The 14,526-nt window shown below is 42.7% G+C and overlaps 1 protein-coding gene across 1 annotated transcript in view; it reads left to right on the top strand.

Annotated features, from left to right (window-relative positions):
* STYXL1 (serine/threonine/tyrosine interacting like 1) overlaps positions 1-13,866 on the top strand; it is a 62,890-nt gene extending 49,024 nt beyond the window's left edge. The window contains exon 10 of the mRNA XM_021700588.1: positions 13,530-13,866. Coding sequence (XP_021556263.1) covers positions 13,530-13,661 — 132 coding nt within the window. The 3' untranslated portion in view covers positions 13,662-13,866. The remainder of the gene's footprint in view (positions 1-13,529) is intronic.
* Positions 13,867-14,526: the final 660 nt, after the last annotated feature.

Here is a 14,526-nt window from a genome sequence, read left to right as displayed (position 1 = left end):
TTCCCACGGCACGAGGAGATGGCGGCCTGCCCCAAGGGGCGGCACAGCTTTTGCATGACTTCAGATGGCTTCAGTGGGACCCGAAAAGCTCCCATGTATGCCCAGGGCTGTGCTTGAAGGGAGGGGAGGGTCAGAGAATGACCATGGTCAGAGCCCATTGCCAGCGGTTTGGGATGTTGGCCCCACGTGCTCTTTGGGGGTGAAATTGCCAGCTAGAAAGAGTCTCGGGCAGCCAGCAGTTCCACCTGTAGGAGTGGAAGCCAGGGCTCAGATGTTTGTGGGGCCGTGTTCGGAGCAGCATTACTCACCGTAGCCAACAGGTGGGAGTAACCCATCTGTCTGTCAACAGACGAAAGGATAGTAAACAAATGGTCTGTCCACACAATGGACTATTACTCAGCCTCGCCAAGGAAGGACATTTTGACACCTGCTGCCACATGGATGAACCGGAGGACATTATGCTGCGGGAATGGGGAGTTGTTTCGTGTATGTGAAAGTTCTGGAGACGGACGGTGGTGACGGTCGCACAACATGGTGAATGTACTTCTTGCCATTGAACCGGACCCCCAAACATGGTGAAAATGGGAAGTTCTCTGTTACGTCTGCTTTACTACAATTGAAAAAGAAAAGCGTCTGGAGGCAGAATCACGGGGCCTGGAGCGAGAGGCCCAGACCCCTGTTTTCTCACCCCGTGCAAGGTGAATTGTCAGGGGTCCTTGCCCGCTTGAGTATTTTGGGGTGTGCTGGGGGGGGGAAGGGGGGGAAGTTTCTCATAAATCTGGGGAGGGAGGCCTGTGCCATTGCTCCTATAGAGATGTCTCTCCAGCCACCTCCCCAGGAACGGGCTCAGGCCTGCAAGGAACCTCTGCTTTGCTGCCTTGTTGAGCTGGAACATCGAGGAAGAGAAGACGGGGAGCTGGGGGAAGGCAGGCCGAGCTCTCTGCTTGCAGGGGGCGTTCCAGGACTCGAGCGCCCCTGGAGCTTGAATTGGGCCATTTGGAGACCTGGCCTGTGGTGGTTCTGGCTTCCTGATCACTCACAGTGAGGTTTGGGCACAAAAAGGTTGACAGCCTTGCGACTCTGATGTTTTGTGATGCTTCCCAGCCCTGACCAGCAAGTCACAGTCGTCTCTTTGTTCATATTACAGGCAGATGACAGGCTGCTTCCCAAGCTGGCTGGGGGGAGAACAGAGAGGACTCCCACCTGGCTCCCCTGAATTCTCCAGCAGTGAGGGCCAGGCCCCCTCGGCGACGGGGCACATGTAGGCCCACACCCTGACCTTTACTGGCCCCTGCATGACTCCAGCAGGGAGGGTGAGGCCTGTCTGGGTGTAGCTGTCCCTGTCAGTGGTCAGTGGGTGGACAGGTGCTTGGGCCCCTGAGGGCCAGATTGTCCTTGCTCTCGGCAGAAGCCCTGGGGCTCCCATCCTGGGGCAGCAATCTCTGTCTCATGTACAAAGAAGTCCCGTTGCTGGGCGTTGTGTCCTGAGATGCCATCTAGATAAGTCTCGGCAAAAGCAGCTGTGGGCAGGAAGGACTGCCACTGGGACCTTGCTGGGTCCTTTCCAGACTGAGTCAGTCCTGTGTGGTTGTTAGGTTTTCTTGCTACCAAGCAATGCCCTGGATTGCTGATAGAGGTTGACCTGGGCTCAGCTCTGCTGCTGCCTGAGGTCCAGAGAGACATTCCCTCCTCCCATTGTGTGGTCCTGGGGTCCTCCTCTGTGCATTGGGGCAGCTGTGCTCCTGGCTGTTGTTGGCGGTGATGGTCGGAGCCCATGGGACTGGCAAAAAAAGGGGTGTGGGCCACTCTTGGGCAATAGACTGCTTCCTGGGGCTTATGGTCCCAACTCAGTTCCTTGGGGGACCAAGACCAGGAGTGGGAAGTTGAGGAGTGAACTGGGAAGAATCTGGCACCCGGGGCCACCCTGCCTGCCCTTGGCTTTCAAAGCTTTGGCGCAAGGTTGTATGGGCTCCCAGAGCCAGCGAGCCCTTAAGAAACCTATTTCAGTTCCTTTAAACTACTGGGAGTAACTTGCCCCTGCTTGTGTTCCCTCTCTCGCTGTGTCTCTCTCTGTCAAGTAAATAAATGACATCTTTAAAAAAAAAAAAATCTTCAGAGGAAAAAAAAGAACAAAACCGCAAACCAGCTCCTGAGGTATTGTAATAGCTACCATTGGCAGAATGCTTCCCACACGCCTTTGTGAATACTTTATGTGTGATGAAAACACAGTGACCCCGCAGCATGTTATTAACCCCGTTTTGCAGGAGGTTTATAGAGGCTGAGTAATTTGTCCAAGGCCCCATAGCTGTAAGTGGCAGAGTTGGAATCCAAAGCCACATGACCCAGTTTTGGAATCTGGGCTTTCCACAGGGCCCTAAGGCAGCAGGGAGAGCACAGGCCTTGAGTCTGAAGAATGGGGCTGTGGGCTAGCTGCTTCCCCTTACCAAGAGTTACCTGGCCATGACCCTTCCCCCTTCTAACCCGCTGATGTTTGCTGTGAGTCCCAGCAGATGCTTTGTGGGCTGGAAAGGGGTTGTGAGCAGTGAGCGTGGGGGGCTATGGTTATGGTTTGCCCTCAAGGGCCCAATCTGACCTGACCAGGACTTAGTAAACCTTATAACTACATAGCTCTGCCCAGGGTACCACGGATTTTTTTTTTTTCATAATGGCAAAATGCACATAACACAAAATTTACCATCTCTGTCATTTTTAATTACACACAATTCAGCAGTGTTAAATACAATCACATTGTTGTGCAACTAATCTCCAGAATTCTTTTCATCTTGCAAAACTGAAACTCTGTATCCATTAAATAGCGTCTCCCCATTCCCCTCTTTTCCCAGCCCCTGGCAACTACCATGCTACTTTCTGTATCTATAAATTTGACTATTCTAGGTACCTCACATAAATGAAATCATACAGTATTTGTCCTTTTGTGACTGGCTTATTTCACTTAGCATAATATCCTTAAGGTTCATTCATGTTATAGCACGTGTTCAAATTTCCTTGCTTTTTTTTTTTAAGATTTTTTTTTTTTTTTTTAATTTGACAGAGACACAGCGAGAGAGGGAACACAGCAGAGGGAGTGGGAGAGGGAGAAGCAGGCTTCCTGCTGAGCAGGGAGCCCGATGGAGGGCTCAATCCCAGGATACTGGGATCATGACCTGAGCCGAAGGCAGATGCTTAATGACTGAGCCACCCAGGTGCCCCAAATTTCCTTGCTTTTTAAGGCTGAATCATATTCTGTTGTATGTAGTATTCACCAGTGAGTCCATCTCGGCCTGGTGCTTTCTCTTTTGGAAGATAATTTTTTTTTAATTTATTGATTCAATTTCTTTATTTTATTTATTTGACACAGAGCGAGAGCAGGAACACAAGCAGGGGGAGTGGGAGAGGGAGAAGCAGGCTTCCCACCGAGCAGGGAGCCCGACGCGGGGCTTGATCCCAGGACCCCAAGATCATGACCCGAGGCGAAAGCAGATGCTTAACAACTGAGCCACCCAGGTGCCCCTGATTCAATATCTTTAATAGATATAGGCCTATTCAGATTGTGTGATTTTGTGTGAGTTTTGGCAGATTGTGTCTTGCAAGGAATTGGTCTATTTCATCTAGATTCTATGTGGACATGGAGTTGTTCATAGTATTCCTTTATTATCCTTTTAATGTCCATGGGCTCTGTACTGATGTCTCATTTTTCATTTCTGATATTAATAATTTGTATCTTCTCTCCTTTTCTTAGTAGCCTGGCTAGAGGCTTATCAATTTTGCAGATTTTTTTTTCAAAGAACCAGCTTTTGGTTTCACTGATTTTTTTCCTGTTGATTTTCTGTTTTCAATGTCATTGATATCTGCTTTAATTTTTTAAGGATTTTATTTATTTTTGAGAGAGAGAGAGAGAGTGGGGGGGGGAGGAGCAGAGGGAGAGAGAGAATCTCAAGCAGACTCCCCACTGAGCACAGAGCCCAATACGAGGCTCAATCCCATGACCCTGAGATCATGACCTGAGCCGAAACCAAGAGTCGGAAGTTCAACTGACTGAGCCACCTAGGCACCCCTGCTTTAATTTTTATTATTTCTTTTTTTCGACTTATCTTGGGCTTAATTTACTCTTCTGTTTTTCATTTCCCAAGAGGGAAGCTTAGATGATTGATTTTAGATGAACATTCATCTTGGTGAATGTTCCATTTGAGTGTGAGAAGAATGTGTGTTCCGTTGTTTGATGGAATATTTCTATAGATGTCAGTTATATTGAGTTAATTAATGGTGCTGTTGGGTTCAACTATGGTCATCCTGATTTTCTGCCTGTTCTATCTGTCCATTACTGATAGAGAGGTGACGAAGTCTCTGTGACACCGGATTCATCTATTTCTCCTTGCAGTTCTATCAGTTTTTGCCTCACATATATTGATGCTCTGTTAGGTACATACCAGTGTGTGTGTGTGTGTATCTGTTTATATACACACATTTTATTTATCCCTTCATCTGTTGATGGGCACTTGGGTTCCAGTTTTTGTCTATTTTGTGAATAATGCTGCTGTGAACATGGGTGTATGAATATCTCTTTGAGATCTTGCTTTCAATTATTTTTTTCTGCTTTACTTTTTATTAAGATATAATTGACATGTAACATTATATTAGTTATAGGTATACAATAATTATTCAATGATCACTATAAAATGATTAACATCCATCACCACATATAGTTAAAAAATTTTCTTCTTGTGATGAGAACTTTTAAGGTCTACTCTCTTAGCAACTTCAAAATAAACAATACAGGGGTGCCTGGGTGGCTCAGTTGGTTAAGCATCTACCTTCGGCTCAGGTCATGATCCTGGGATCGAGCCCTGCATCGGGCTCCCTGCTCAGTGGGGACCCTGTTTCTCCTTCTGCCCCTCCCCCTGCTTGTGCTTGTGCTCTCTCTCTGTGTCGAATAAATAAAAATAAAAACCTTTAAAAAAATAAACAATACAATATTAACTATAGTCACAATATTGTATATATCCATAGGACTTATTTATTTTGTAACTGGAAGTTTGTACCTTTTGACCATTTTGACCCATTTTGCCCAGCCCTGGCCCCTACCTCTGGCAACCATCACTCCAGTCTCTGTGTCTGAGTTAAGTTTGTTTGTTTGTTTTTTAGGCTCCATAAGTAAGGCTCTCTTATAAGTGTGATCATATGATATGTCTTTCTCTGACTTATTTCACTTAGCATAATGCCTTCAGGGTCCATCCATGTTGTCACAAATGGCAGGATTTCCTCCTTTTCAATGGTTGAATAATATTCCATTGTGTGTTCCATTCCATTCCACATCTTTTTTTTTTTTTTTTATTCCACATCTTCTTCATCCATTCATCCATCAAAGGCCACGTAGGTTGTTTCCATGTTTTGGCTATTGTAAATAATGCTGCAGTGAACATGGGGTACAGATATCTTTTTGGGTTAGTATTTTTGTTTTCTTTGGATAAATACCCGGAAGTGGAATTGTTGGATCATATGGTAGTTCTGTTTTTACTTTTTTGATGAACCTCCATACAGTTTCCTAGTGGCTGCACCAATTTACATTTCTATCAGCAGTGCATAGGGTTCCCTCTTCTCCTCATCCTTGTCAGAACTTGTTATTTCTTATCTTTTTGGTAACAGCCATTCTAACAGGTGTGAGGTGATAGCTCATTAGTGATTTTGATTTGCATTTCCCTGATGATAAGTAATGTTGAGCACCTTCTCAAGTACCTGTTGACCATCTGTATGTCTTCTTTGGGAAAATGTCTATTCAGATCTTTTGCTCTTTTTAAAATAAGATTTTTTTTTTCTATTGAGTTGCAAAAGTTCTTTATATTTTTTGGGTATTAACCCCTTATTAGATATATGATTTACAGATGTTTTCTCCCATTCCATAGGTTGCCTTTTCATTTTGTTGATGGTTTCCTTCATTGTGCAAAAGCTTTTTAGTGTGATGTAGTCCCACTTGTTTATTTTTGTTCTTGTTACCTTTGCTTTTGGTATCAAATCCAAAATATCATCACCAAGACTGATAACAGGGAGCTTATTGGATATATTTTCTTAGCATTATGGTTTCAGGTCTTACATTCAAATCTTTAATTTATTTTGAGTATATTTTTATGTATGGAGTAAGACATGGTCCAGTTTCACTATTTTGCATGTGACTGTCCATCTTTCCCAATGCCATTTATTGAAGAGACTGACTTTTACCCATTGTATATTCTCATCTCCTTTGTCATAAATTAATTGAAAATATATGTGTGGGTTTATTTCTAGACCATTCTGTTCCATCGATCTATATGTATATTTTTATGCCAATACCATACGGCCTTGATTACTATAGCTTTGTAATATAGTTCAAAATCTGGATGTGATGCCTCCAGCTTTGTTCTTCTTTCTAAAGATTGCTTTAGGTATTTGAGGGTCTTTTATGGTTCCATACACATTTTAAGATTGTTCTATTTCTGTGAAAAATTCCATTGGAATTTTGATAGGGATTGTATTGAATCTGTAGATTGCTTTGGGTAGTATGGACATTTTAACAATATTAATCCTTCTAATCCATGAGCACAGAATATCTTTCTATTTATTTGTGTCTTCAGTTTCTTTTATCAATGTCTTATAATTTTCAGTGTACAGGTTTCCACCTCCTTGGTTAAATTTATGCCTAGATATTTTATTCTTTTTGATGCAGGTGTAAATGGGATTGTTGTCTTAATTTCTCTTTCTGATAGTTCATTATTATTGCACACCTCATTTTCGTATATTGATTTTGTATCCTGTAACTTTACTGAATTTGTTCATTAGTCCTAATGCTTTTTTTTTTTTTAAAGATTTTTATTTATTTATTTGAGAGAGAGAGAATGAGAGAGAGAGCACATGAGAGGGGGGAGGGTCAGAGGGAGAAGCAGACTCCCTGCCGAGCAGGGAGCCCGATGCGGGACTCGATCCAGGGACTCCAGGATCATGACCTGAGCCGAAGGCAGTCGCTTAACCAACTGAGCCACCCAGGCGCCCCGAGTCCTAATGCTTTTTTGATGGAGACTTTAGGGCTTTCTTTTTCTTTTTCTTTCTTTCTTTCTTTCTTTTTTTTTTTAAGATTTTATTTGACAGAGAGAGACACAGCGAGAGAGGGAACACAAGCAGGGGGAGTGGGAGAGGGAGAAGCAGGCTTCCCACTGAGCAGGGATCCTGATGCGGGGCTCGATCCCAGGACCCTGGGATCATGACCTGAGCCGAAGGCAGACACTTAATGACTGAGCCACCCAGGAGCCCCTTTTTTTCTTTTTTTTTTTCCCTTCTTTCCTTTTCTTTTCATTTTTTCTTTCTTAGATTTTATTTCTAAGTAATCTCTATACCCAGTGTGGGGCTTGAATCCACAACCCTGAGATTAAAGAGTTGTATGCTCCACCAACTGAGCCAGCCAGGTGCCCCTCAAGATATTTTTGATTTCTTCATTGACCCATGGGTTCTTCAGTATTATCCATATATTTTGCATTTTCCAATTTTTTCTTATAGTTGCTTTCTAGTTTTATGCCATTGTGGTCAGAAAAGATACTTGATAATATTTCAGTCTTCTCAAATTTATTATGATTTGTTTTGTGGCCTAATGTGTGATCTGTCCTGGAGGATGTTCCATGTGCACTTGAGAGGAATGTGTATTCTGCTTTGGGATGGAATGTTCTGTAAATGTCTGTTAAGTCCACCTGGTTTATTGGGTCATTTAAGGCCAGTGTTTCCTTATTGATTTTCTGTCTGGATGACCTATCTGTTGATGAAAGTGGGGTATTAAAGTCTCCTACTATTATTATATTGCTGTCTATTTCTCTCTTTAGGTCTGTTAATATTTACTTTATATATTTAGGTGCTCCCATGTTGGGTGCATAAATATTTACAAATTTTACATCCTCTTGTTGTATTGACCCCTTTATCATTACATAATGACCTTTTTTGTCTCTTATTACAGTCTTTGTCTTAAAGTCTATTTTGTCTGATATAAGTATAGCAGCCCCAGCTTTCTTCTGGTTTCCATTTGCATGGAGTATCTTTTGCTGTCCCTTCACTTTCAGTCTGTGTGTGTCCGAACATCTGAAGTGAGTGTCTTAAGCAGCATATAGACACTCTGTGACTTTTGATTGGAGAATTTAGTCCATTTACACTTAAGGTAATTATTGATAGGTGTGGACTTACTGCTATTTAGTTAACTGTATTTTGGCTATTTTTGTAATTCCTTTTTTCCTTCTCTTGCACTCTTCCTTTGTGATTTGGTGATTTGTCCATAGTGGTATGCTATTCCTTTCTCTTGATCTTTTGTGTATCTATTATAGGTTTTTGCTCTGTGGCTACTATGAGGCTTACATAAAACAACTTATAACAGTCTGTCTTCAGTTGATAACAACTTAAATTTGAACACAGTCTAAAGCTCTGCATCTTTACTACCCAACTCCCACATTTTATGGTTTTGATGTCACAATTTACATCTTTTTGTCTTTTATATCATTAATGATGTAGTTACAGCTATTTGTACTATTTTTGTCTTTTAACCTTCATACTAGATTTATAAGTGAACCTACCACCTTTACATTAGATTATTCTGAATTTTACTTTACCAGTGATATTTATACTTTCCTGTTTTCCTGATACTTATCAGTGCCATTTCATTTCAGCTTAAAGAAGTCCCTGTAACATTTCTTGTAAAGCTGGTCTAGAGGTGATTAACTTCTTCAACTCTTGATTGCCTGGAAAACTCTTTTATCTCTCCTTCAATTCTGAAGGACTGCTATGCTCTGTAGAGTATTCTTGGTTGGCAGTTTTTTTCTTTCAGCACTTTGACTATATCACATCACTTCTTTCTGACCTGCAATGTGTCTGCTGAAAATCTGCTGAGAGTTTAATGGGGCTTCCCTTGTGTGTACCAAGTTGTTTTTCCCTTGTTGCTTTTAAGATTCCCTCCTTGTCTTTAACTTTGACAGTTTAATTTTGATAGGTCTTGGTGTGGATCTCTTTGGGTGCATCTTTCTTGGAATTCTCTGGGCTCTGGATATCTATTTCCTTTTCCAGGTTAGGGAAGTATGCAGTGTTATTTCTTCAAATAAGTTGGCTGCCCCTTTCTCTTTCTTGTCCTTCTGGGACCGCTGTAATGTTAACATTGATCCTCTTGATATTGCTCATAAGTCCTTTAAGATATGCTCACTGTTTTCTCCTTCCTTCCTTCCTTCTTTCCCTCTTTCCTTTCTTCCTCTTTTCTTTTCTTTTCTTTCCTCTTCCTTCTCTTCTCTTCTTTTCTTTCTTCTTTTTCTGCTTTGATTCCACTCCACTGTCTTTGAGTCCACAGATCCTTTCTTCCACTTCATGTAGTCTGTGGTTGAATCCTTTTATTGTATTTTTTCAGTTCAGTTATTGTATTCCTCAGCTCTGTGATTTGTTTGGTACTTTGTTTTCTGTCTCTTAGTTGGAATTCTCATTTTGTTCATGCATTGTTCTCCTGACCTCGGTGAGCATCGTTATGACATGAACTCTTTATCAGGTAAGTCACTTGTCCCCATTTCATTAAGAGGTTGTTATGAGGTTTTATCTTTTTCTTTCATTTAGAATGTACTCCTCTGTTTTTTCATTTTCCTTGACTCTGTTGGTTTCTATGCATTAGGGAAAATAGCCACCTTTCCCAGTCTTGAAGGAGTGGCCTGGTATAGGAAATGAACCTTATGGTTCAACCCTTTCCTAGTTCTTGGTTATCTCTCAAACCTTTCCCATTGTCCAAGCAGCCTGCTTTGTTCTTAGTGGCTCTCAGTAATTGAGGGTTTGCCAAGACCTATCAGTGCCCTAAAGGGGAGGATCTCAGTCTGCACCTAGATTCAGGCTGATTGGAAGCAGCTTTAAAAGTATGTAAATAGGGGTGGCTGGGTGGCTCAGCTGTTAAGCGTCTGCCTTCGGCTCAGGTCATAATCCTGGGGTCCTGGGATAGAGCCCCACATCGAGCCCCACATCGAGCCCCACATTGAGCCCCACATCGAGCCCCACATCAGGCTCCCTGCTCGGTGGGAAGCCTGCTTCTCCCTCTCCCACTCCCCCTGCTTCTGTTCCTGCTCTCACTAACTCTCTCTCTGTCAAATAAATAAATAAAATCTAAAAAAAAAATAAAAATAAAGTATGTGAATATACCTTTCTCAGGGGAAGACTGGAAGATAGGTGTTCCTGTCTGCTCCTTTTGCACTGAGCCTTGGGATGATAGCCAGTTAAGAATTATATTTGTTTTGCTACTGTCCTATTGAACCCATAAACACAAGCCCCACTGGCCACCTGCTTTCAGTTATTTTGGGTGTATACCCAGAGTGGAATTGCTGGATCATATGGTAATTCTATTTTTACTTTTTTGAGTAATCACTCTACTGTTTTCCATGGCAGTTACACCATTTTACATTCCCACCAACAGTGCACAAGGGTTCCAGTTTCTCCATATCCTTGCCAACACTTGTATTTTCTGTTGTTGTTTTTTATTAAATGGTAGCCATCCTAATGGGTATGAGGTGACATCTCATTGTAGTTTTTTTCTCTCTTTTTATTGTGTTAGAATACACATAATGTAACATTTACCATCTTAACCACTTTTTAAATGATTTTATTTATTTTAGAGCACATGCAAGAGGGGGGCAGGGCAGAGGGAGAGAGAATCTCAAGCGGACTCCACACTGAACGTGGAGCCCGACATGGAGCTTGATCTCATGACCCTGAGATCATGACCCGAGCCAAAACCAAGAGTTGGACATTTAACCGACTGAGCCACCCAGGCACCCCTTAACCATTTTTTTAAAGTGTACAGTTCAGTGGTATTAAGTACTTTCTAGTGTTGTACAGCCTTCACCATCATCCATCCCCATAACTCTTTTCATCTTGTAAAACTGAAACTCTATACCTATTAAACACTAACTCCCCATTCTTGCCTCCCTCAGGCCGTGCAGCCACTATTCTACTCCCTGTCTCTATGATCTCAACTACTCTAGGTACCTCATATCAGTGGATCACACAGTATTTGTCTTTTTGTTGCCTGGTTTATTTCACTTCTCATAACGTCCCCAAGGTAAATCTATGTTGTCTCGTGTGTCAGAATTTCCTTCTTTTTAAAGATAGAATAATATTCCATTGTGTATGTATGGCACATTTTGTTTTTCTATTCATCCATTGATGGACACTTGGGTTGCCTCCATGTTTTAGGTATTGTGAATAATGGGGTACAAATATGGGTGTATAAAATCTCTTCAAGACCCTGCTTTCAGTTCTTTCGGGTAGATACCCAGAAGCGGAATTGCTGGATTATATGGTATCTCTATTTTTAATTTTTTGAGGAATCTCCATACTGTTTTTCCATAGAGGCTGCACCATTTTACATTCCCACTAACAGTGCAGAAGGGTTCAAGTTTCTCTACATCCTTGCCAATGCTTGTTGTGTTCTGTTTTGGTTTTTTTTTAAATATAATTATCTTAGTGGGTGTGAGGTGGTATCTCATTGTAGTTTTGGTTTGCATTTCCCTAATGATTAGTGATGTTGAGCAAATCTTTTCATGTGCTTATTGATCATTCATTTATCCTTTGGAGAAATGTCTATTCAAGTTCTTTGCCTGTTTTTTAATTGGGTTGTTTGGGTTTTTGTTGTTATTATTGTTGAGTTTTAGGAGCTCTTTCTATATTCTTCATATTAACACCTGGATATAAATCAGATATATAATTTTTGGAATGTTTCCTCCCATTCTGTGGCTGCCTTTTCACTCTGTTGATCGTGTCTTTTGATGCATAGAAGTTTGTTACTTTGACGTAGTCCATTTGTCCATTTTTTAATCACTGGTGCTTTTGGTGTCTTATCAGAGAAATCATTGCCAAATCCAATGTTATGAAGCATTTCTCCTATGTTTTCATCTAGGATTTTTATAGTTTAAGCTCTCACATTTAGGTTTTCAATCATTTTGAGTTTATTTTGTACATGGTGTGAGGTAGGGGTCCAGCTTGACTCTTTTGCATATGGATATCCAGTTTTCCCAGCACCATTTGTTGAAAAGACTGTCCTTTCTCCTTTGAATGGTTTTTGACACTCTTGTTGAAGCCATTTGGCCATATATGCAAGGGCTTATTTCTGGGCTGTCTCTCCTGAATGTCTGTCTTTATGCCAATACCACACTTTTTGATCACTATAGTTTTATAATAACTTCAGAGATTTGAAATCAGGAAGTATGAGAATTCCAGTGCTGTTCTCTTTTTTCAAGATTGTTTTGTCTATTTGGGGGTCCCTTGAGATTCCATATGAATTTTAGGATTGGTTTTTCAATTTCTGCAAGAAATGCTGTTGGGATTTGGTAGAGATGGCATTAAATCTATAGATACTTTGAGTAGTACTGACATCCTAACAGTATCAAGTCTTCCTATCCATGTGCATAGGTTGTCTTTCCATTTATTTGTTTCTTTTTAAGTTTCTTTCAGCCATGTTTCATAATTTTCAGGGTACAGGTCTTTTACCTCCTTGGTTAAGTTTATTCCTAAGTATTGATGCTATTGTAAATGGAATTGTGTTCTTAATTTACTTTTCAGATTGTTCATCGTTAGTGTATAGATATGCAACTGATTTTGAGTGTTGATTTTGTAATGTGGCAACATTGCTAAATTCATTTATTCTGACATATTTTTTGGTATAATCTTTAAGGTTTTCGACACATGAAACCATGTCATCTGCAAACAGAGGTAATTTTACTTCTCCAGTTTGGATGCCTCTTTCTTTTCCCTCCTTTCCTTTTCCTTTTCCTTTCCTTTCCTTTCCTTTCCTTCCTCCTTCCTCCTTCCCTCCTTCCTCCTTCCCTCCCTCCCTCCCTTTTTTGTTCCGGTTAGGACTTTTAGTACGATGTTGAATAGAAGTGATGAAAGTTAGCATCCTTCTCTTGTTCCTGATCTTAGAGGAAAAGCTTTCAGTCTTTCACCACTGAGTATGATGTTACTCGTGGGCTTGTCATATATGGTCTTTATTAGGTTGGGATGCATTTCTTCTCTTCCTAGTTTGGCCTTTTCCTTTTTCCTCTGTCCTCCATCCAGACGGAGACCAGCTTGTCCTTTTCCCTCCTGCGTTTTAAGGTGGACACCTGAAAGAAAGTGGCTTCAGTTTCCCTTTGGAGAATTTCCCCCATAGTTCTCTTCCCCTTTCCATGAATTTTTCTGTTCACAACGCAAACCTTTGTTGAGGTTGCATTGTGTGACAGGCATGGGCATGGTGCTCTCCTGCCCACAGGAGTTTTCACCCATGTTGTCTGAACCTTCACAGGGGCCATCTAAAAGAATGATGTCTGTCTCCATATCTAGCAGCAGAGGAGCTTGCTCAGAACAGAGCCAGTTCCTATGACTCCTTGCCCTGATGTATTAACCTTGGGCTGCTGCTGTTTCTATGTCTAGCCATTAAGCCATGTTGCTGGCCCATGGGCAGGTGCCTCCTGTCCCTCCTGAGCTGGCCCCGGTCCAACCCTGAAGTCTGCTTTCTCTCCTTGCATTGACAGAAGTCCTGGGCCTATGTCAAGAAGTGCAAAAACAATGTGCATCCCAATCGGGGCTTGGTGGCTCAGCTGTCGGAGTGGGAGAAGGTCATCCTCGGAGACTCTGTCACAGACATCTGGGATCCACTCTACTGATCTTCTCTGTGGTCCAGCTGTGGGTCCTGAAGAACTTCGCTTGGGGGCCTCTTGTGGGTAGTGGGCCAGGCTGTGTAACCAGGTTGGTGTGGAAAGAGAAGGCCTTTGCTGCCTGGAGTCTTGTGTCAGCCTCTTGCAGTGGTTCTTCTCAGGCGCCTCGTTCACGCCCCAGAGCAGGCGTACTCTGCTCAGACTCAGCGAGAGCCGCCATCCCTGGGTTTTCCTGGCCCACCCCCACTGCTCTTCTGAGGCTGCCTCTGGAAGAGCATCTGGCTCCTGAGCAGCTATCTCACATGCCCCCAATGACCTGGACCCTTTGGAGGCGGGCTTGGAGGAGCTCCCAGGGTTCCCCCTGCCTTGTGTTGGTGCACAGGGTGTCACAGTGCCCCCGTGGGTGGAGATCTGCCAGGCCCAGCGTTGGCCCAGGTGCCAGGCTCCAGGCACAAGTACACCCTGTCTCATCCCGGGTCCCAGCACTCCCACCACTCTGCCCGTTGATGACTTGTTCAGATTTCCTTTCCTTGCTCCCCATTCCTCCTGGCTGGGTTCCCCAAAGACAGATTTCCACCCCTCCTATCTACTACACCCATGTTTCTAGAAATTCCTCAGGTCTTAAAGGGAATTTTCTTCAGAATGTACTTCCTAGTGCTGGCTGCACCCACAGCACCAGCCAGGAGAGGGCAGAAGATGGACAGGGAATTTGGGATGTCCATGTCACTCAGCAGACACTCCCTGCCACCTGCGTGCAGCCAGGGAGGGACAGAGAGGTGAAAGCCATCTCACCTCCCAGGACTCTCTGCAGGAGGGTGGATTCCCCCTCCTCCCAAAGGAAGCTCAAGCCCTCAAGGAGTGGGGTTTTGCTCTA

The sequence above is a fragment of the Neomonachus schauinslandi genome, chromosome 5 (genome assembly GCF_002201575.2).
Source record: "Neomonachus schauinslandi chromosome 5, ASM220157v2, whole genome shotgun sequence".
NCBI classification, from domain to species: domain Eukaryota; kingdom Metazoa; phylum Chordata; class Mammalia; order Carnivora; family Phocidae; genus Neomonachus; species Neomonachus schauinslandi.
Note: the sequence above shows the minus strand (reverse complement) of the source record. Positions and strands in the feature narration are given on the sequence as shown.